The 23,733-nt window shown below is 40.5% G+C and overlaps 1 protein-coding gene across 1 annotated transcript in view; it reads left to right on the forward strand.

Moving 5' to 3' along the window:
• The first annotated feature begins 468 nt into the window (after window positions 1-468).
• The window catches only part of lrrc9 (leucine rich repeat containing 9), a 106,390-nt gene continuing 83,125 nt past the window's right edge, over window positions 469-23,733 (forward strand). The window contains exons 1-10 of the mRNA XM_078407194.1: window positions 469-501; window positions 3,344-3,443; window positions 6,797-7,015; window positions 9,103-9,243; window positions 10,327-10,390; window positions 13,399-13,469; window positions 15,712-15,894; window positions 16,610-16,765; window positions 18,895-19,112; window positions 19,666-19,797. Coding sequence (XP_078263320.1) covers window positions 3,390-3,443; window positions 6,797-7,015; window positions 9,103-9,243; window positions 10,327-10,390; window positions 13,399-13,469; window positions 15,712-15,894; window positions 16,610-16,765; window positions 18,895-19,112; window positions 19,666-19,797 — 1,238 coding nt within the window. The 5' untranslated portion in view covers window positions 469-501; window positions 3,344-3,389. The remainder of the gene's footprint in view (window positions 502-3,343; window positions 3,444-6,796; window positions 7,016-9,102; window positions 9,244-10,326; window positions 10,391-13,398; window positions 13,470-15,711; window positions 15,895-16,609; window positions 16,766-18,894; window positions 19,113-19,665; window positions 19,798-23,733) is intronic.

The raw sequence follows: 23,733 nt of genomic DNA on the forward strand, positions 1-23,733 counted from the left end.
TAGACAGGTACATCGATAGGACAGGTTCAGAAACATATGGGCCAAGCGCAGGAAGATGGGACGAGTGTAGAATGGGACATGTTGGTCGGCGTGGGCAAATTGGGCCGAGGGGGCTGTATCCACGCTGTATAACTCTATGACGGTGACTAGGAATGTAGAAAGTCTTAATCAAGATAATTTTGGAAACGTCAACGAGAACAGTTAACAAGAATCAGATTTGTTCAAACCCTAGAATAAATATCGAGTAATTTATGCAAATTTCAATTTGTTTTGGATGCTCACACCGTGTGTACTTCATCTCTCGTGTTCAACGAGGACTTGCCCAGCCGACCTTTAACCTCTGACTGTTCCATGGAAACCAAAATGGCTCCCGGACAACGGAGACGCGCAGCGACTTAGAATGGCCGGTCGGCGAAACGAGCTTTAAACCGGAGAACCGATAAAAGCCCGGGTCAATAAGTCGCCTCGGAATCTGGTGCCGAGAAGCGAGAGACAGGCCAGGTCATTTTGAATGCTCTTTAACCTGTCTTTTTTCATGGAAAGTGGGGTTACCGCGGCAGGTGCGTGGAGCTGGAGCTGGAGCTGGATCTGGATCTGCACCGGGCGCCCATCGCCTATGAAAAGCGAGTCCGTAAGCTGCACTCGGTTTTTACAGGGCATGCACTCTCACCCGTCTCATCGGCACGTGTTTGAGTTGGTTGTTTACCGAGAAGATAGTTTCGAGGGTTTACAAGTGCCAACATGTAACGCGAGGGCACCGAATCCCCAAACGCGACAGCGGCCGAACTCTAACTGCAGAGTCGGATGCACCTTTCGTGGACCAAGACCCACTCCTGCACATTTAAACCGCCCATGGTTTAAATTAAGCAATCATTTGACTTCTTGAAAGCCTTATCTCCTCTTCCCCCAACATCATGCTGAAAGGGAGCTTCTACCTGATTGGATATTTTGCACCAATTTTAGTTAATTAAAGTTAGGGACGCCCCTTGTGAAATGTGGTCCTAGAAATTAAGTTTCATTAATGTTGCTTATTTGTTTCTGGTGCTTACCTTGTTATGCCTTTCTAATGACAATGTTCCACTTTCATGCCTTTATGTTTATTATATTTCCTTATGTTTATATTTTTTCGCGTTTCGACCGTGCTTGTAAAATCGGCAAGGGGACAGAAAATGCCCACCTCTGGCCAGCGGTTCTGTGGAGGGGCTGCATTAAAGAATCGTGTGCTATTCTGATGTAGGGCATTGTGTTGTCCGGCAGACACACAGATGTGCATGCTAACCCCTAAAATATGTCAGTAAGAAAAGAAACATCCATTCTGCAGTTCGCTGGTTTGCACTGAGACCATTACTAATTTGATTCACTGAAGACTTTAAGTTACTGTATGCCAATTGACATTCCTCATTTACTCCATTTGCATCTATTTTGGCCACATTCTCTGCTATCATGGAAAATGTGGCCAAAGTGCCATATCTAATTCCTGAGCGAATATCACTGGTATGGAGGCAAACCTGAAAACCTACACCTGGCAATCACTTTCCAAATCATGGTAAAGTCTCCCAGGAACTCACTTGGCCAATATCATGGCAGCACATTAATGCCAAGCATGGAACCCAAATCTAAAGACACCTCTCCAATCCAATGAAAAATGTCCTGTCCACTCCTCAAACATGACAGCTGCTTTTGACAACAATGGTTCCATAATTGCAGCTTCTGTCATTTTCAGTTGTCCATTATTTATTTGCATGCATGGGCTTTCTTGCAGGGATCTCATATGGCAGCTCATTTGGGAGATTCAAATCTTCATGGTGGAAGGAATGTTGTGTCTAATGTGGAATTCCAATCTCCATTGTGTGCTGAGGTTCTATCCAACCCTGGTGTTGAAAGCACTGGTCTGGTCATTTTCGTGCAAAATGTTCCATTCTCTTGTACTGTGTCATACCACCTGCCTCTTGTAGTTTAAAATTATTGTCCAGATTGATGACTTGGACAATAATTTTAAACTGACCAGGACTATACTGATCTCTGTGAAGTGTGCAAAATTCTAAGGAGGCCTGGCAGGTAGATGCAGAGAAAATATTGTGTTCAGTTGTAATGTTTAGAATCAGGAATCGCTATCAAAATAAGGAGATGACCATTAAATTCAGAGATAAAAACAAATTATTCATACAGAGGATTTTAATTTATGGAATTTTCTTTTCTAGAGGGATTTGGAGGCTCTTGATTAGTATGGGGTTCAGGGTTTGTGGGGAGAAGGCAGGAGAATGGCGTTAGGAGGGAGAGATAGATCAGCCATGATTGAATAGCAGAGTAGACTTGATGGGCCAACTGGCCTAATTCTGCTCCTATTCCTTATGACCTTATGATCACTTATGACATGGTTCAGTCACTGATTGTTAGAAATCTTTTTTTTTTAGCTATTTCGGGTAATCAAGAGAAATGTGATCAGAGCAAAAAACTGGTAAAGAGGTAGAAGAAGAACCATCTTATGAGTGGCTGATCTATCTCAGATTCTTCCTTGGAGTCATCCTGCAATAGCTTTGTGGGTCTTTCAGTTACCTACTACATTTGTGGTCTTTTGAGCATAGATTGCTTAAACCTTTAAATGAATAATTACCAATAACCACCATTGAAGGCTGGGCATTCAGATGCCAAAGTTCAAACTGTGGAATTACTATCCAAAACAGTTCCATTTCACTCCCTCTTTTTTCCTTTAAGATTCTCCTTTAAATCTGATGTTTTCAGCAATTGTTTGATTAGCTTCCCGTAATATCTTGTACATGTTGTCTTTTTTTGTTGAATAATATTCTTTAAAACCCATTAGAGGTATTCTTGCAGTTTTAGAGTCATACAGCATGGCAACAGACTCTTCGGCCCCAGGATGCCCCATCTACACTGGCCCACATTTGGTCCATATCCTTCTAAACCTTTCCTATCTCTGTACCTGTCCAAATGTCTTTTAAATGTTATAGTTCCTGCCTCAACTATTTCCTGTGGCAACTCATTTCAAACACCCACCACCCACTGTGTAAACATTGCCGATAGGTTCCTATTAATATGTATATGCAATTTACAGTAACCAATTAACCTTCCACCGAGCATATCTATGTATATGTGAGGAGATGGGAGCATGCGGGAAAAACCTCCACCGGGAGAAAGTTCAATATCTTCAGACAGTGTTGGGGATTATTATTGAACCTAGATCACTGAGGCTGTGAAGTAGCAGCTCTCCAACTGCACCACTTTGCTGACCCATTGCAAATTAAGTTAAATATTTTTGAAATAATACATTTTATTAGATTTGCTGGAAATTGCTTAATTTTGCTATGTTTATTTAACTCTTCAGAAGTTAATTTGTATATTGTCATGTACAAAATGGATCACTTCTAAAGATGAAAAGAATGAGCCAACCACAGAATGGAGGAGAAGAAATTTTCAAAGAGCTGGTAAGAACATGTCATTCATTGTCATCATCGCTGATGTTTCAGAAAGTAAATTATGCATTATTTTCTTTAGAAATGAGTTTTGCTTTAATATTTTAGGTTTGCCATTGGGAGCATGGCAAAAATAACACCTAATAGTCTTTAAAGATAATCAAGGTTATGATCTGACAGTTTTTTTATTGTTGCATATACCGAGGTACTTGTGTGCTATCCAGTCAGCAAAAAGACTATATGTGATTAAAATCAAGCCGTGCCACAGTGTACAGATACAAGATAAAGGGTATAACCTTTAGTGCAAGGTAAAGTCCGATTAAAGATAGTAGTCCGATTAAAAATTAGGAACTATGATTAGAAAATTTGCAGACAATACAGAAATTGTTGTTGAAAGTGAGGAGAGTATTCTTAAGCTGCAGGACAATATTGATAACTGGTCAGGTGGGCAGAGGAATAAGAGTAATCCTGACAAGTGCGAAGTGATGTACTTTGGGAGGACAAAGGATGGAATCTATGTGCTTTTCTGGTCATGACATTACAGGAAGAATGTGGAGGCTTTGGAGACAGTGCAAAAGAGGTTCATAAGGATGAGAGTGTTAGCAATAAGGTGAGGTTGGACAAACTTGGATTATTTTCTCTGGAGCAGTGGCGGCTGAGGAATGACCTGATAGAAGTTTATCAAATTATGAGAGGCATCAATAGGGTAGATAGAGTGGAAAGGATGGAAATGTTGCATGCACGAAGACCTGTATTTAAGTTGAGAGGGGAAAAGTTCAAAGTACATTTGCCAGGCTGTTTTTTTTACACCGAGAGTGATAGGTGCCTGGAATGTACTGCCCGGGGAGATGGTGAAAGCAGATACAATAGCAACATTTAAGAGGCACTATGACAGGCAGACGAACAGAAATGGGATAGAGCGCACAGGACAGGTTCAGAGGAGATTGACCAGGATGGAGCATTCCGGTTAAAAGTACAGACTGGATAGTCTGGGTATGTTTTCTTTGGAGTAAAGAAGACTGAGGGGGGATCTGATAGAGATTTTTAAAAACTTATGAGGGGCACAGATAATATTGACAGTGGGAACCTCTTCCACTTGGCAGAGGTGTCTACAACGAGAGGGTGAGAGTTTGTCAGCGGTTAGAGGGAGAGAGGGAGTCCAAGGAAGTATTTTCTTTACCCAGAGGGTGGTTAGAATCTGGAATACACCACCTGAGAGAATGAAAAATGGGATGTATACTTAGATACTTGATCATCAAAGATAGACACAAAGTGCTGGAGCAACTCAGCGGATCCGGCAGCAACTCTGGAGAAAAAGGATGGGTGACGTTTTGGTTTGGGATCCTTTTTCAGACGGAAAGTAGGTGTGAGGTGGGGGGGGTTGTGAAGAACTGAAGCTGAGAAAAGATCAGGGCTGGCCACAATTAATCTCAGACAGGGTGGTGCCTGGTAAGTCCCTTGTTGGCGAGGGAAGGTGTGATCTCAAGAGGGAAACAAAGTGGAGAACTGTGGAACTGGTACAATGACTAGACTTTGATATTACAGTAAACCAGCATCTGCAGTTCTTTGTTTCTACTTAATGGTCAACATGGATATGGTGACTGAATAGCCTGTTTATGTGCTGTATGACTCAGTGACTCTTAATTATAACATGATTAATAAGATTAGAGAATAGTAGTCCTGTGCAGAATGCTAAGACGAAAATGCGATGGAATAGGCCTTGCACATTGAATCCCACATGTAGAACCTCTGCCATTATAGTCAATTCAATTCGCAAGTAGGTTAGTCATCATTTATTTCCATATGATGTATCAGGAGGCTATTCAGCCCATGACAGCAGTATTATCAATCATTTATTTCACTGTAACATGGTCTTTTAACACCTTACGATTCTCTTTCCATTTGCATACACTATCGGTAATTTACAGTCACTAATTAACCCAACAAAAGCATATCTTTGGAAGCAGCAACACTGTGCTGGTAGTTAGCTGGTGGATTTTGGGGGTGATGGAGTTCATAATCAGGAAAGACTATTGATGGTGTAGAGGGATTCATAGGAGGAAAGAAATGACTGGCCTGTGTTTGGAGTGGAGAAAGACAGTTTGAAACAGGTGGGGGGGGGGATTGATCATTGGCAGAATAAGTTAAAACAAAATAAATCAAGATGGAGCGATGACAATCAATGGGCTCAAAGTAGTGAGAGTGTGTTGAGTAAGAAGTAGCAGTGATATAGCTAATAAAACAAATGTTCCCAAAAGAATATAACCAGAGGAATGTTTCAAACTTCCTGGTAATGAGTCAAACAGTTATATGGCATTAAAACAGGCCCTTCAACCCAATGCATCCATGCCAACCAATTTGCCTAACTGAGTTAATTCCTCTTGCTTGCATCTGGCTCATGTCCCTCCAACATTTTTCCTTTCTAAGTGTCTTTTAAATGTCGTCATTTTATCTGTCTCCACCACTTCCTCTAGAAGCTAATTCCATGTACACATCACTTTTTGTATGGAAAAAGGCCCTTTTAAATCTTTCCATTTGCACCTTAAATTGATGCCTTCTAGCTTTATACTCCCTATACTCTCTATTAATGGCCCGTAACAAGGTAAACCCTCAGGCTGCTATGCTCCAGAGAAAAAGATCTAGCTTCTCTTTATAACTCAAACCCTCTAGACCCGATATCATTCTCGTAAATCTTTCTTGCACCCTTTCCATTTTAACAACATCCTTCCTGTGGCAGGGCTATCAGAACTCAATACAGTACTCTAAAAGTGACCTTATCAACGTCTTGTATAATAGTTTCAGGTTGGGAACCTTCTACAGACTCCCAGCCCCCCTGTCACCCTGGTTCTTTCCCCTCTTTCGTACACTCCTCCCAACCCCAAGACCCTAATTTCCCTTTTATCCCACCCTTTCTTCCCCCTCCTCCCCTTTGGCTTTACATTTCACTCTTGCTATCTGCTTATCTGACACCTTTTTGCCTCCTTTGTCACTTCACCCTGCTAATCTCCCCCCCCCCCCCCCCCCCCCCCACCTCACCTGTATCCACCTATTGGTTATCAGGCTTAGACCCTTACTCACCACCTTTACCAGCTTTCTCTCCCCTCCTGCTATCGTCTGAAGAAGTGTTCTAAACCTAAATATCTGTAAATTTCCTCCACAGATATTGCCAGACTCACTGAGTTCTTTGGGAATTTTATGTTTTGGTACAGACCAATAATTGTGGTAATTTTAAGTACCCTATTTTCTCTTAAAGACTTTATGATTTGGCTTTTACTGTTGTAAATGTGGCTTCAGAAAAACACATTTTGGAAAGCTAATAAATAATATTGAAACTCATCTCCATTTATTTTTGTTTTGCATGTCAGTGTGCATGTAATGGATTATCATATGAGAAGATTGCTCAGGAAGGAACACAAATCAATCAACTGGAAATGTTTTTCTCGGGATATCCTCGAATGGTGGGACTTCTAAACTTTCCAAATTTAGTTGTACTTACATTAGTGAAGCAGGACATCAAACGAATTGAAGGTTTGGAAGCCTGTCCTTTGCTTTCTGAACTATGGATCACAGAGTCCCATTTAGTGGTGAGATGCATGTTTTGTTGGAGACCTTCAAATACTAATTATGGATAGTAGGAATATGTTTCCATACCCTCTTTTCTAAACTGCTGCTTTTTGTTTGATATATCAATCAAAGTAAATAACACAGAAAAACTATCAGAGTAAATCTGCAATATATTGAGTTACCGATGGAGATACCAGCAAATTCAGTTAGCAAATTCAGGGGGGGGAGGGGGAGAGGATTGGGAGAGTGGGGGTGGGGGGAGGAGGGGGAGAGTGGGGGTGGGGGGAGGAGGGGGAGAGTGGGGGTGGGGGGAGGAGGGGGAGAGCGGGGGTGGGGGGAGGAGGGGGAGAGTGGGGGAGGGGAGAGTGGGGGTGGGGGAGGGGAGAGTGGGGGTGGGGGACGGGGTCAGGGAGAGTGGGGGAGGGGGAGGAGGGGGCAGTGGGGGTGGGGGGCAGGAGACAGTGGGGGTGGGGGGCGGGGGAGTGGGGACTAGGGGTGGGGAGGGGTGAATGGGGGTAGAGGCAGGGCTGTGGGGGTGGGGGCCAAGGAGGGGCAAATGGGGGTGGGGTCGGGGGGATGGAGTGGGTCAGTGGGGGGAGGAGGTGGGGATAAGGGGGATTGAGTGCGGGGGTTGAGGGTGCTACACCAATACAGGAGAGGCTTTGAGTCCAGGGCTCACTCAGTGACGATACCCTCTCCCCTTCCCTGTTCCCCCTCTACGAGGAATGGGCCCAATGGGTCCACTTGGTCTAGTATATTACTAAAACTGTCTGTCCGTGTGTTTATGTGCACCATAACTTTGGTGCTTCGCACACCCAAAACGGTACACCATAGCGCCACAATTTTTGCACCACGTTACTCTACATTATACTGGGCATAATGTCTAACAACTCCCATTCAAATTAAAGCTACATTTTTAAAGCTACATTTTTTAAAGCTCTGGCTGGCTTTGTCTTATTTTAACATTTTAATGTTTAAAAATTCACTTTCTAACCCATTTCCTGAAAGTCCTCGGTGTATGACATCACAATGGGCCACGTTCGACTTCATTTGCTCCTCACTCGCCAAAACATGATGGCCGCCGGCAGCGCCGCCACCCGCCCACACAGTCGTTCCCTCTCCCCGCTCCCCTCTCCTCTCGCCCGGCCCCGGCAGAGACTCGCACGTCGGCAGTCAGCGTTGATCGCAGCCAACGGCTCCACGGAGGGGAGTGGGCGTGACGGCCGAGTAGGTGGAGTGGAGGGGAGGGAGGGTGGGGGAAGGGGGGGAATGGGGTGGTGGTAAGAGAGAATGGGGGGAGGAGGGGGAGAATGGGGGTGGGGGAGGAGGGGGAGAGTGGGGTGGGGGAAAAGTGGGGGTGGGGGGTAAGGGGGACAGTGGGGGGCAGGAGGGGGTGGGGAGGAGGGGAGAGGGGGTGGGGGAGGAGAGAGGGGGTGGGGGAGGAGAGAGGGGGTGGGGAGAAGGGGATGTGGGGGTGGGGAGGAGGGGAGGAGGGGAGGGTGGGGGGAGGGGAGGGAGGTGGGGTGAGGGGAGGGGGAATAGGGGTGGGGAGGGGGGAATGGGGGTGAAGCAGGACTGGGGGAGTGTGGGTGGGGCAAGGGAGGGACAAATGGGGGTGGGGTAGGCGGGATGGAGTGGGTCAGTGGGGGTAGGAGGGGGGGATAAGGGGGATTGAGTGGGGGGGGGTTGAGGGTGCTTCACCAATACAGGAGAGGCTTTGGGACCAGGGCTCACTCAGTGACACCCTCTCCCCTTCCCTGTTCCCCCTCTACAAGGAATGGGCCCATTTGGTCTAGTAAGTAACTAAAATTCTTGCCAAGTAATGTCAGTTGAATATTGCTAAAATATTAGAAAGACTATGTAGGTTAATTGGCTGGGGAAATGTAAAAATTGTCCCTAGTGGGTGTAGGATAGTGTTAATGTACGGGGATCACTGGGCGGCACGGACTTGGTGGGCCGAAAAGGCCTGTTTCCGGCTGTATATATATGATATGATGATATGATATGATGATATGATGACTACCTGCAGGTGTCAAAATTTCATTTTCTTTAGATTGCAATGTTATGAAAATGGGGTTAATTACAAAGATGACTTCTATTTTTCTAGGACATTGAAGGATTAGAATTCTGTACAAATCTTCAAAAACTCTACTTGTATTATAATAGGATCACGAAGATAAAAAATCTGGAAAATCTAACAAAGTTGGAGATTCTTTGGTTGAACAACAATAAAATTAAAGTGATAAAAGTAAGTATGCTTCTTGGGTCCTTAAATTTTTCTTCTTTACCAAACTTTCGATCACGCAAACTGATATCTACATTTTTTGCTTTGCCTGTTTAAAGCTTTTGTAGCATTTTCACTATTGATGGTTGTATATATATGGAACTCAATACTATGGAAATTAACTTTTAGAATATTCATTCCTCAGAAACCATTTGAATTCTTTCTTGGCTAACCTACAGATCACAAATACTATTCTTATTCTCACATTACAAGTGTGGTTCCCAATTTACATTGTTCCAACCCAGCAATCAGCAATCCCTGATATTTTAATATTATAAACTTCATATTCAATAATTCAATAAAAGTCATTTTAGAAGAAACATGACAAATGAAGTTAAAAGCAGAAAAGTGTGCACATAGAATGAAATGCAATTCTGAAGTCTCAATGAGCAGACTGACATACCCTACAGACTGACCATTTATTGGTGATAAGGCATATTGATTAGGTGTTTTAAAATAATCTTGTATTGTTTTTGGACTGCTGTGGACAATTCTGGGCTCCACACTAGAAGAAAGATATAAACACCGTAGAATTAACACTCATGTTAATTCTATCATGTTATAGAGAGACTGTTGTTGTGTGGTGAAGTTTGAAAAATTGGAATGTTGGAGAAGAAGGTTGAGGTTCCCCTTTAATAAGAGAGTATCTATTTGCTGTAGCTAAGAAAATCATTGGCAAAAATATTGCCAGGCAATGAAGAGAAATAGTTTCATTTGGAGTGTTATTGCGATCTGAAATGCTATAAAGCTGTTGGAAGTTGATTAAACAGGTAATTAAGGATAGGAAATGTACAGACCTGTGGACATTAGTAAGGAAGTGCTTTTTCAGAGATTTGGAATAGGCATTATGGGCTGGAAGGCTTTATTCTGAGTCAGGATCATAGTAGGAGGACATTCGGTCCATTTTCTGCATATTTTAGGTTTAAACTTTAATAGGATAGAGTTAGCATGAAGTAAAGTAAGTAGGATATAGAGAAAGACAACTGAAAGAAGAGATATGATAGTAGAAATTATATAAACTGGAACTATTTTTACTTTCCACTATAGGGGCTAAATATGTTAACAAATCTCAAGGAACTGAATCTTGCTGGTAATTTAATTGAAATGATTTGTAAGTATGATTTTATTACAATATTTTTATTTATAGAAACCAATTTGAAATCTCTTGGTTCCTTGTATCTGGCCAAGGAATACTCTGACATATCCATAACTTACAGTATACTCTAACATGACTATAACATGTGATATACTCTGACACGTCCTTGATGCTGTATTAAGGTGTTTAAAGCCAAATAGCAGAGGACATTTTGGAGAGGTTAGGCCTGTACCTGTCAGAGTTTAGAACAGGGAGAGGGGACTTGATTTAAACATATATAATTCTCAGGTGTCATGACAGAATGAACGTGAAGAGGATGATTCCTCTTCTATGAGAATTTGTAACTAGGTATGATTGTTTAAAAATAAGTTGAGGCACATTTTACAGTAATTCTGACGTATCAAAGACTTTTCACCATATATAAAACTTGCCTGGCTTATTGAAGTTCCAACATGTTTGGAGAAGCTTGACACAATTAAGGAAAAAGTAAGTCTTCTTGATTGGCAATCCCCATCCATTACCCGAAACATTAATAGGACTCATTTAGCCCACTCCAACACACCCCCAATGTCCACAACCACTACCGATAAGTAAGACAATGGTTTTGGGCACATGGGAGCACAGAAAACGGGTTCCCCTTTAATTTGCATAACATCCAGTCTTGATAAAATTTGTTCTTCCTTTGCAGCTGTACCTAAATTCTGGAAAATTATCTTCAACAGCATTCTGGGAGTACCTTCATTTGAAGGACTGCAGTGGTTCTGGAAGGCAGTTCACCTTAACCTACCTGAGGGCAATAAATGCTGGCCTTCTCAATGATCCTCATTCCCCAAAAATTAGCAAATGAAATAAAACAGTTTTATTACACTTGATTCCCTTCATGCAAACCATTGATTAGCCATTTTGACCATAACATGGGCAATTGTAGCAATCCACTCATCACAGGCTGCTATCATGGGAAAAAAAAACAAATCATCATCATTCCTGCTATGTTGTTCCCTCGAATGTTAATTAATAATCGGACATGGAATATGTTTAATTGTATGAGGGACTTTAAGGTGTTGCAAAAAGACATGGCCTTGAGATTAAATCATATAGCACCGTTTATTTCAGCTCCACGTAACTAAAAATAGATTTTGCATAGAATGAAACAATGCAACTGCCATTTCGAAGTTGCTTTTTGTCATTCTGAAAATTCAATTGAAAATTCAATTGAATACAGCTTTCTGTAAGCTGTGTTTACATGCCTGACATAATTTCTGCACAGTTGCACATCAATAATCATGACTTGTATTTGTATAATGCTGAGGAATTTAGTGCACTTGCTATTTGTAATTTTTCAGACAATTGTTTTAATTTTTACAGTGCTGGGCAGGATCTCCAGTAAATTAAGCTCCGAGTCTCCCTCTTATCCTTTAGACTCTTCTTTTTTCCATCACCACTCCACAATTTTACTCCCAATTCTGGGAACTCCTGGACCACACCTCTTCCCCATCATCTGCCAGTCACACTGAATTCCCAGATGGAAGCCCCAATCTCTGTCCCAACTTTCCACAATCCATTGTTTTCCAAATAAAATAATCCAACTCCACACATCCCCTCCCCCATCCCTTCCCAATGAGAGCTTCAACCAGGCCTCTGCAGCTGTAACCACAACAGGGGGTATGGGGAGAAGGCAGGAACGGGGTACTGATTGAGAATGATCGGCCATGATCACATTGAATGGCGGTGCTGGCTCGTAGGGCCGAATGGCCTACTCCTGCACCTATTGTCTATTGTCTAACATCCCCAGGCTCTGATTGGGGTTTTCAACCCCTTCCACAAAAGCCCTGAATCTGGTCTTGATCTTAGATTTCACATTTTTCTTGCACCTTTGCAACACTCAAAAGAAAACTGGAGAAAAAACTGTCCATTAGCACCCACGACTGAAATTTATAGAGGTGGCCATGTCTCAAAGACAACATACAATGAATGCAAACCTTTAATATTGCATCTTTTTTTTGGTTGCTATTTATTGCTAATGAGATCCATATTTTCTCCCCATTAATGGTCCCTTGTGAGGATGCTAGTGAGGTGCCACGTGAAACCTTTCCTACATTGTTCTCCATGATTTTAAACCAGTAATAATGAAGGATCAGTAATTTAGTTTCAAGTAAGGATGATGTGTGGCTTACATAGAAACCTGTGAGGGGGAGTTCAACGAGATCTGGGTGTCCTAGTGCATCAGTCAATGAAAGGAAGCATGCAGGTACAGCAGGCAGTGAAGAAAGCCAATGGAATGTTGGCCTTCGTAACAAGAGGAGTTGAGTATAGGAGCAAAGAGGTCCTTCTACAGTTGTACCGGGCCCTGGTGAGACCGCATCTGGAGTACTGTGTGCAGTTTTGGTCTCCAAATTTGAGGAAGGATATTCTTGCTATGGAGGGCGTGCAGCGTAGGTTCACTAGGTTAATTCCCGGAATGGCGGGACTGTCATATGTTGAAAGGCTGGAGCGATTGGGCTTGTATACACTGGAATTTAGAAGGATGAGGGGGGATCTTATTGAAACATATAAGATAATTAGGGGATTGGACACATTAGAGGCAGGAAACATGTTCCCAATGTTGGGGGAGTCCAGAACAAGGGGCCACAGTTTAAGAATAAGGGGTAGGCCATTTAGAACGGAGATGAGGAAGAACTTTTTCAGTCAGAGAGTGGTGAAGGTGTGGAATTCTCTGCCTCAGAAGGCAGTGGAGGCCAGTTCGTTGGATGCTTTCAAGAGAGAGCTGGATAGAGCTCTTAAGGATAGCGGAGTGAGGGGGTATGGGGAGAAGGCAGGAACGGGGTACTGATGGAGAGTGATCAGCCATGATCGCATTGAATGGCGGTGCTGGCTCGAAGGGCTGAATGGCCTACTCCTGCACCTATTGTCTATTGTCTATTGTCTAAAATAACGGATTCCATTTAGTAACTTTATCAAAACTAATTTTATTTAAATATTCCAATGAAACCATTAATATATCAAAATAATATTTTAAATTTCAGGTAAATCTTTGGACTACAATGTTCAGCTAAAATGGCTTAATTTGTCAGGAAACAGAATAAGCTCCTTTAAGGTACAAATTTTGCCATTCAATCTCATTTTGCATTAAAAGCAGTCTATATCAGAATGTTTCTCTTTGAAAAATGAATTTTGATTGTATAATCTATTGCACATGGGGGATCATGTCAATATTTCTCTGGATAAAGAAGCTATCAAAACTGTTAATCCTGTCCTGGGACAATATGGCTTACCACACAGTGTGTGCTGGATTGGGATAACTACAGTAAATACATTATTTACTTTGATTCCTGTGAGTGACTCCAACCATGCAATGTACTGAGCAAGTCACACATTTAAAAAAAACTGGTTGCATGGTCAAACTCGTAAACCATTGAACCCTGCAAAAGAGCACAGACACGTGGAGGAGAGGGACCTGATACATTTTGCATCTGGCCCCTCATACAGTAGATACACTCACTGCCTTAAGAACTGCAGCCATATTCGACTGAAGGGAGTCAATGGCCCGGTGACAAAAGATATGTGATAGTAAGTATATTTTGGTTTATTTTAGGCATTAATCATTTCATAATTTTTCAACGTTGTTTTTTTAAATGTTTTTTAAAGATATTTAAGTATTATATATACCAATTTGAACAGCATACATATGTGACAATTAGAGAAATTTAAACCAGTTCTAAATGCCTTTAACAACCGTAATCTGCCACAGGTTATCAGGGTATAGGCAATGGTGTGGTCTCAGGATTCAGGGCTATTTTACCTGTTCATTTTAAGGAGTCTGGATGTTATATGTTAGCTGGAATATTGCTAATGTAATTTGAAGGTACAAATTGATCAATTGTTAGCAATTGAATATTTTGGCAAACTATTTTACTCCAGGAATTGGGTTCATCATCTATGTTAGCACTATTTGTAGGAATGAAACAATGCTGTAATATCTGAAATGTGGTCCTTGGGATAAAATATTATTTTGAAATTCCTCCTGTGTGCTAAGTTATTTCAATTGATATCGTTATGGAATAATAGTCAAATAGGAGTAAGAGTTTCTCTCACACATTTCTTCCCAACCATGCTATCAAGAAAAATAATTAATGATTTTTTTCCTCTAATTGTTGTGGTAATCTGCCAAGCAATGGTCCACATTCTAAACTTGTCTGTGGCTACTTGTCTGTCATCTTGCATGCGGCTACTTGTCATCTTGCATGTGGTTAGGCTGCATTTGGAGTATTGTGTGCATTCCTGGTTGCTCCATTACAATAGACAATAGGTGCAGGAGTAGGCCATTCGGCCCTTCGAACCAGCACCGCCATTCAATGTGATCATGGCATGACCATTACAGGAAGGATTTGGAGAGGGTGCAAAAGAGATTTACCAGAATACTGCCTGGATTGGAGGGTATTACCTATAACAAGAGTTTGGACAAACTTGGATAGTTTCCTCTAGAGCATCAGAGGCTGAGAGGAGACTTGATAGAATGATAAAATAATCAGAGGCAAAGATAGCATTGGTGGAATTTTCTCCCAGAGTGGAAATCTCAAGGCTAGCAAGCATTAAAGTGAGAGGGACAAAATTTAAAGGAGACTAGACCAAGTGGACCCATTGGGCCAAAACCTGCATTGGTGCAGCACCCCCCCCCCCCCTCACCCCCTTCCCCCCCTCCCCCCTGCCAGAGGTGGTGGTGGAGACAGATGGCTTTTAGATAGGTACGTGGATATGCAGGGAATGGACGGATATAAATGATATACTGGCAGAAGAGATTAGTTTAACTAGGCATCAAGTTCAGCACAGACTTTGTGAGTTGTTTGTTCTGTCCCTGTGTTGCATTGTTTTATATTTCAAAGATTGTGCCTTAGGCTGCATGGACAGGTGCTGTGCCACTTGCGAAAGAATCCTTTAACCAATGGTTCAATGATACTTTATTGTCACATGTACCTCGTTAGATTGAAATTTCATTTTTGCATACAGTTCAGTAAAAGTTACTGTACTTACGCATAATCATACTTATGAGCATCTGTAACCAGAGGTCTTGCTCTCAAGAGAAAAGTTTAGCAATTTAAGAATGTGATGAGCAGAACTTTGTTTAGTCAAATTTTGGAAGATTCTGATTGAGGATAGATTTTTGGACCATTCCAAATCAGTGTGGTTTGGAAACAGCTCAGGTAAGTTACAAAATAAATTCTAATCTTATTCAAAGGTAGTGCAGGTTCTGGGGTCATATGACCTATTCCTACTTCTGTTCTTCATTAAGAACAATACCGAAGTGATTCCGTCAACCAGAATGTTTTCTTTTTCTTTAGGAACTCACTAATTTAACAAGACTACCTGAACTTCAAGAGTTAAGTCTAAGAGACCCACAGTATACTGCAAATCCGGTCTCTCTTCTTTGTAACTACACCACACATGTTGTGTACCACTTACCCAAACTTTTGAAACTAGATAGTTACGATGTTTCTGGTAAACAAGTCAAGGAGTTTGCTGAGGTAATTAAGTTATTTGTAACTGGTTTTCAGTGTGTATTCACTTTATTTTTAATGCCAATATGAGAATATTTCAAAATTGGGTTATAATGTTTCAGATGTATGGGTGAATTTGCTAATACACTGGAATCATACAGCTTGTGTGATGCTTCCTACTTCATATACATTTGATTTCATTTTTTAAAACATGTCTCGGTTCTTTTCCTGTTCATTTTGTTTTTGGTATACCAGGTTAAATCTACTTTAATGTTTAACTATTTCAGTTGGCGTGGGGAAGCCGCTGAGAACCGAGGATGGGGGCGGGGGGAGGGGGGGAGGGGGGGGGAACGGAAGAGCGGCTCTATTGAATACTTTTGTAACTTTGTCAGCACCCTTTATGTGGTAACTGTTTGCATACTTGTGGACTGTATGCAAAAGAAAGAATTTCACTGTACCAGGTACACGTGACAATAAACTATCAATCAATCTGTTTATGTTATTTAACTTTTAAAATAGCATAGTTTCAAGTTTGGACATGAATAATTAACTCTATGATGCTAAATTATGCAACATAATTGTTCCTGTAGCTTTTTGATCGTTTTCAAAGGTGCAATTAGGGAAATATTTATTGAGTTTTTAATAATATTTCTGAAATGACCTCAATATTACCTTTAATTTTCTGTTTAATGTTAGAATCAAAATAAATATAACGATTTAATCGATTATGTTTTTCTTTCAGTCAACTGTGATGAAAAAGACCATGTATTACAGCATGCGTGTAAAGACCGTTCAGTATCAACTTGCTGAAATCATAGAAAGGCTGAAGAAGCAACGAAGTTACCTGCAGGAAATACCTCTGGAACGACTAAAAACCATCAACTTTGTCATTAAAAATGTAAGTACATTGATTATCATAACCTTACAAAGAAGTAATCTTCAGCCAAAAGTATATATTTTGTCTCTTCTCATTACATAATAAAAGTATTCAGTTGATTTTCATTTTTTTCTGGTGGATAAGGATAAATAACACAGAATTTGCTCTTTTTTAGAACTCATAGAAGCAAATTTCAGCTCTCTGTTAAACAAAATGTTTACCTTAATTAACTAAGATTAATATCCTAAATAAATTAAATAAAACTCCAATAATCTTTACCTAGAAATCCCATTGATTTAGCATCAGGTTCACCAGCTGATGATTACCTTATTCTCTTCCAATTCACCTGGTCCCTGGTCCCCACACTCCCTTCTGACTTGCTACACTCATTGGAAAAATTATTAAATTAATGTGTAACATCTTTTTTAAAAAGTGAATTAAATATGCAAGTTAGAAATAGGAATATAATGTTATAATATTTTACATCGTACACTAAAGATGTTACAGTGACATCTGATAGTCTGGAAAATCTGATAGTCCATATTGCCGAAGTCTCTAGTGTGTCAGATTATCAGATTTTTACTCTATTGTTTTTTGAGTTGATTGGATTGGAAGCCCTCAAGAATTTTTAACATTGCTCTCAAGATGGGTATACCTTTCCAATATCCTGGATGCAGCCAAGAATGCCCAATGTGAAAATCTTGAAGCCATCTCTCAGCACATTGAACCCAGCAATTAATTTCCTTCCTTCATATACAGAGATATGGTGTGTTTATTACATTATTTACATTGTAACCAGGTTCCTTTTCTGTAACAGTACACTGTCTCCTACTTTGTCATGATATTAGTTCTGAATTTAAATATAGTTTTCCCATCGTATGTCATAGTATCCAAATATTTTTCCATTACAATACTTTTCCTGTGGGGGAAAAAAACATTTTCTGGTGAATGCGCTCTGAATGATTCTTTCTAACTATGTTATAACCTTTTAGTTTTCCATGGATTGTTGATACATAATTGGTTTTTAATATTTTAAGATGTAGTTAAAATTTAATTCTCTTAAATTACATTTCTTAAGATTAAATTTCCTCAGTGACTTTTACTTTATGTTTTTCTTCTTTCCCTTATAATCCTTCTTAGGTTCCCATACCCCTTATTTTACAGTTTAAACCCTTCAGCAATACTAGCCAACATATGAAGCTAATAGTCCTTGTCCTGCCTGGATTAAAGGACCCACCTTCCTCAGAACCTATTGAATCTCTCCCTCCTGTACCATCTCTTCGGTTTAGTTTAGAGATACCGCGCGGAAACAAGCCCCTCGGCCCACCGGGTCCATGTCAACCAGCTATCCCCGCATATTAACACTATCCTACACACACTAGGGACAATTTGTGCACTTACCAAGCCAATTTACCTACATACTTGTATGTATTTGGAGTGTGGGAGGAAACCGAAGATCTCGGAGAAAGCCCACGCAGGTCACGGGGAGAACGTACAAACTCCATATAGACAGTATCCATTGTCGGGATCAAACCCGAATCTCCAGTGCTGCAAGCGCTGTAAGGCAGCAACTCTATCGCTGTTCCACCATTGCTCAGTGATCTGATTTATCTATTTTTCCTATACTCATGAGCAAGTGGCGCATTGCTTTAGAAATCTATCCTGAAAATAATCAAGAAATTATTAATTGTCTGACTTTGAGTTGGTCTGCTTATCCAAATCTTTATGAAAAGTATTATATCTATTATTCTATAGTTAAAAGAGAGTACATTTACTGCTTCAGATGTTCCGGCAATTTCAGATTCTTTGTCTTTCACCCAGACTGCTTATAATTTGCCAAATATTCTTTCCAATTGATCCTGACCCAGAGGTATATGCAGTGTACTGTCACAGAATTTTTCATTGACACAGATCAGACAATGAGGTAGCAAATAGTTGATTGGATGTAAACCTAATAATGATAACGCAGCCATTGTTTAGCATTTTGTAATGTTTTAGAGTATTTTTTTAAAGAAATGGTCAATTAGACCTGGAGTCAAGCTCGAAGACTCATCTTTTTGACTATTACTTTTTAAACAAGTTACTGAAAAAATTGGAGATTTTGACAATCAAAACAATAAATAGATAACAAACCAATATTCTTGAAACAGCTAGAATCTGAATTGACAATGTTCCAAATGAGCAAAACGCAACATTCTGCACTATCTTCACTGAATGGGTTGAAGCATACAGGTGAGATGGAAGAATTGCAAAGCAGTGGCAGTTCTAGGAAGAAAACTACAGAAGATCATAAAGCAGAGGAGAAATGTACCCAAAAATTGGATGCTCTGAATAAAAGATCAACATTTTGGAACACAAGGCTGGACGAGTGAGTAAAGGGGTTCTGATACACTTTTATTCTGTGAGTGGTTTAACTTCTGAAACAATGTCTCTATGATGGGTGACTATAAATTCCTGTGAAAGTATAAAATATAATGTATTGTCTTATGGTGAGAGTAGAGGAGATGAATTGCAGACTCTGGCATTGGTGATGGGGAAGGGACATAACTGAAGAGCTATCAGAACATTACATTTGGAGTGAACTGAGTAAGACTGGGGCTTTGTCAGAGAGCGATGGGAAGTGACTGGTAGTGAAATGTCATCCAAACTTTTGTGTCAAGGATCAAGGCAGACAACGGTGGAAATATGAAGGGTGAGAACTATTTGAAGATTGAGATCTCCAATGGAGGCATGGCATACTTGGGCAAACGGTGTTTGAACAGACCCAGTAGCATTATAGTACCTCATTTTTCAGACATAAAATTTGAATAATGTGGATAATATCAAACATCTCGTGATGGACTGTGTAAAATACATAATATACCAACGTAACATTTTTCATGTTTTACAAATATATCATTAGACATTTTTGTACTCCGCAGAACTGAAAATGCCTATGAGATGGAAGTAAAATCAGCAACTGAGTTTTTTAATTTGAGTATTCTGTTTCTATTAATTGAACTGGAAACCGTGGGAAACATTCGTTTTGAAGAAGGCACTCCTTCCGATATGTGGTATGGTGACACCTGCAAAATACACAGCAATATATCTTGCATTCCTGCATGGCAATGTTATTAAAATATTATTTGAACAGTAACAACTAAAATTCTGTAGAGATCACATCTAAAGTTTCATCGCCTTGGGTAAAGATACATTACTCTTTGCAGAAATAACTGGTTATATTATACCCACTCCATTGGGTTGACAACACTTGTATTTTTAATTCATTTCAGTAGTTCAACAATAATATTGCTTTTACTGAGTCACAGGATCATGGTATGAAAATTATGAGCGGAATAGATATGCACAGAGTCTTTTACTCAGAGTAGGGGAATCAAGAACCAAAAGGCATAGGTTTAAGGGGAAAGATTTAATAGTAACCTGATGGATTACTTTTTTACACAGAGGTTATATGGAACAACCTGACAGAGGAGGTAGTTGAAGCAGGTACTGTAACAACTTTTACAAGACATTTAGACAGACACATAGATAGGAAAGGTTTAGTGGGATAGATGGGGCAGGTACCATAACAACTTAGTTGGCATGGGCAATTTGTACTGAAGGGCCTATTTTTGTGCTGTATGATCTATGATATTAGGGACTGGATTGTATGATGCTTCAACCTCCACTTCTCAAGTTGGAGATGAGTTGGAGATCAGATTCAACAAAATAAATACATTTCTTCAATCATAAAGGTTGATATTCATGAATTTACTGAGGTTGGAACTGCCTACACTGTAGGTAGTTTCTCCTGCGGCTTGAACTCATCTGCATGGGGAAAGACACGCAGATTAACACAAACAGGAACTCTTTTAAACAGCTTTTTTAAAATTGACCTTGCATTACAAATACTTTAAATATAAATACAACAAAAAAAATGCACATGAAATTACTGATAATTTTAAAACTATAACCACACTGTAATATGAACTCTACATTTTATACTTGTCATTGTTTTAGACCTTAACTAATTCCTGGCATCTCTCTTCCATAGGTGATTCATTCTGCAACAGTTCTCTTGCAAACTACTCTTTAACTCTAATTAGTACTAATTCTCAACTAGATGATTTGAGATAGAGCTCACTCCGGTGATCACTTGCAATATTCTGTCAATATCTCCTTGCACTTTGCTTCTTTCTCTGATAATCCAAAAAAACACACTCATGACAATTTAATAGGTGCAACTTTCCCATTTTAATTGCATTGTCTCTATCCTGTTTGCCAACATAGCAATGCTTCATGTCCAAACATGAACATAACAAAAATATTATGAGGGAGGAAGTTTAAGCTTATTAAAATCGAAGAGACTTTAACAAGTTTACTGTGATATTTACACATGCAAAGACATGTTGAGATTAGATCCAGCTACACCAGACCCATCTTGACAAATAAGTGATGGCTTGTAACTTTTTGCTGACATTGCTACATAGCAGGTGTCTAGAAGAAAACCTTATGTTGCATAAACAAATTCTCTTGAATTTCTTTTCCAGGTTATTGCAAACAAAATATCATGGAGACATGAGTCATACAGCATGGAAACAGGCCCTTCAGCCCAACTTGACCACACTGATCAATGTGATCAGCCATGATCACATTGAATGGTGGTGCTGGCTCGAAGGACAGAATGGCCTACTCCTGCACCTATTGTCTATTGTCTAACCAACATGCCCCATTTACACTAATCCATTTGGCCCATATCCCTCCAAACTTATCTTATCCATGTACCTGTCCAAATGTTTTTTAAACAATATGATAGTACCTGCTTCAACCATCTCCTCGGGCAGCTCGTTCCATATATCTACTACCGTTTATATTTTAAAAAAGAAACTCGTGTTCTTATTAAATCTTCCCACCCTCACCTTAAACCTATGTCCACTGGTTTTTGATTCCCCTACTCTGAGTAAAAGAGTCTGTGCATTTACCCTATCTATTCCTCTCATGGTCTTATACAGCTCTATAAGATCACCCCTCACCCTCTTACGTTCCATGGAATAAAGGTCTATCCTGCGCAACTTCTCCCTAAAGCTCAGGCCCACGTGTCCTGGGAACATCCCTGTTAATCTTCTCTGCATCCTTTCCAGCTGAACAACATCTTTCCTATAACAGGGTGACCAAAACTGAACATAATACTCCAAACCTGTCAACACCAATGTCTTGTACAACTGTAACATGACCTCCCAACTTCTATACTTCTTTCCTGATGCAGGGGAATGCGCAAAAAGCTTTATTGGCCACCTTATCTACCTGTGATGCCACTTTCAAGGAATTATGTACCTACACTCCTAGATCCCTCTGCTCTACAACACTCCCCAGAGCCCTGTCATTCACTGTGTTGGTCCTGCCCTTGCAGGATATCCCTAAATGCAAAACCTCATATTTCTCTATTAAATTCCATCAACCATTCCTCCGTGTACCTGCCCAACCGATCAAGATCATGCTTCAAATTTTCCAAGCATCTTTGCTATCTACAATTCTACTCACTTTAATGTCATCTGCAAACTTGCTAACCATGCCTTGGATGTTTACATCCATAGAAGACAAACTGGAATGGTCCCGGCACTGAATCCTGAGGCACAACATTAGACACAGGCCTCCAGTCTGAAAAACAACCTTCCACCATAACACTCTGCTTTCTTCCATGAAGCCAATTTTCTATCTATTAGCTATCTCTCCTTGGATCTTATGCGATCTAACCTTCCAGAGCAGTCTACAATGCGGAACCTTGTCAAATGCCTTGCTGAAATCCATATATCTCCAGCTCTGCCTTCTTCAACCTTTTTGATCACATCTTCAAAAAACAAAAGGATTCATGAGACATGATCTCCCACGTACAAAGCATGCTAACTATCGCTAATCATCCCTTGTCTATCCAAATGCATGTATCTCTTATCACCCAGAATATTCTCCAGTAATTTTCCAACCACAGATGTTAGATTCACTGGCCTGTAGTTCCTATGCTTTTCCATGCAGCCTTTCTTGAATAGAGGCACAACACTTGCCACCCGCCAATCTTCCAGGCTGTGTTTTCGGAACCTGTGTGGACCGACTGGCAGGACAATAGGTCCATACCAGGCACCATCTCCCAGGCCCAATACTCAACTCTGTAACATCTGGATATCAAAAATGCCAACATCAGTCTCATAATTACTGACGACAGCTCTACAATCAACACCATAATTCCAATTCATCAGTAATACCAAATTCATTTACAGACTCCTGGACCTAGGTTTTATCAAAATCCTCTGCAAATGGATCGTTGACTTCCAGATCCATAAACTGCAATCAGTAAGGATGGGTGACAAACTATTCTCTACAATAAATCTCAACATTGATGCCCTGCAAGGCTACATTCGCAATCCCTTACTATACTTCCTATACACACATGTCTGTGTAGTCAAATTCTGCTCTAACTCCCTATGCAGGTTTGCAGGTGACAACACCATGGCGGGTTAGATGTGGAACAACGATGAGATGGAGGACAGCAAGGAAGTAGACAGCTTTGTAGTTTAATATTAAGACAACATCCTCCATATCAGTAAAATGAAGGAGATGGTCATCGACTTCAGGAAGAAAAGTGGTGTACATGCCCCAGTCTGTCTTAATGGTGCTAAATTGGGGATGATCGAGTCTTCAATGTCCGAGGTGTAAATATCACCAACATTTTGTCCTGGTCCAAACACATTTGCGCTATGACAGAGAAAGCACATTAATATCCCTACTTACACATAAGCTTGGGAAATCTGGCATGTCTCCAATTTCTACAGATGCACCACAGAAAGCATCCTATGCTGATGCATCACAGTTTGGTATGGCAACTGCTCTGCCTACAACTGTAAGAAATTTGTCATGCAGAAGATGCAAAAGCTTGAAAAGAGATTCAAAGCACCCGATTCATCTTCCCTGCCGTTATCAGACTCTTGAATAGAATTCTCATTGGCTGGGGATAAATT

The sequence above is a fragment of the Rhinoraja longicauda genome, chromosome 10, assembly GCF_053455715.1.
Source record: "Rhinoraja longicauda isolate Sanriku21f chromosome 10, sRhiLon1.1, whole genome shotgun sequence".
In the NCBI taxonomy this organism is placed as follows: domain Eukaryota; kingdom Metazoa; phylum Chordata; class Chondrichthyes; order Rajiformes; family Arhynchobatidae; genus Rhinoraja; species Rhinoraja longicauda.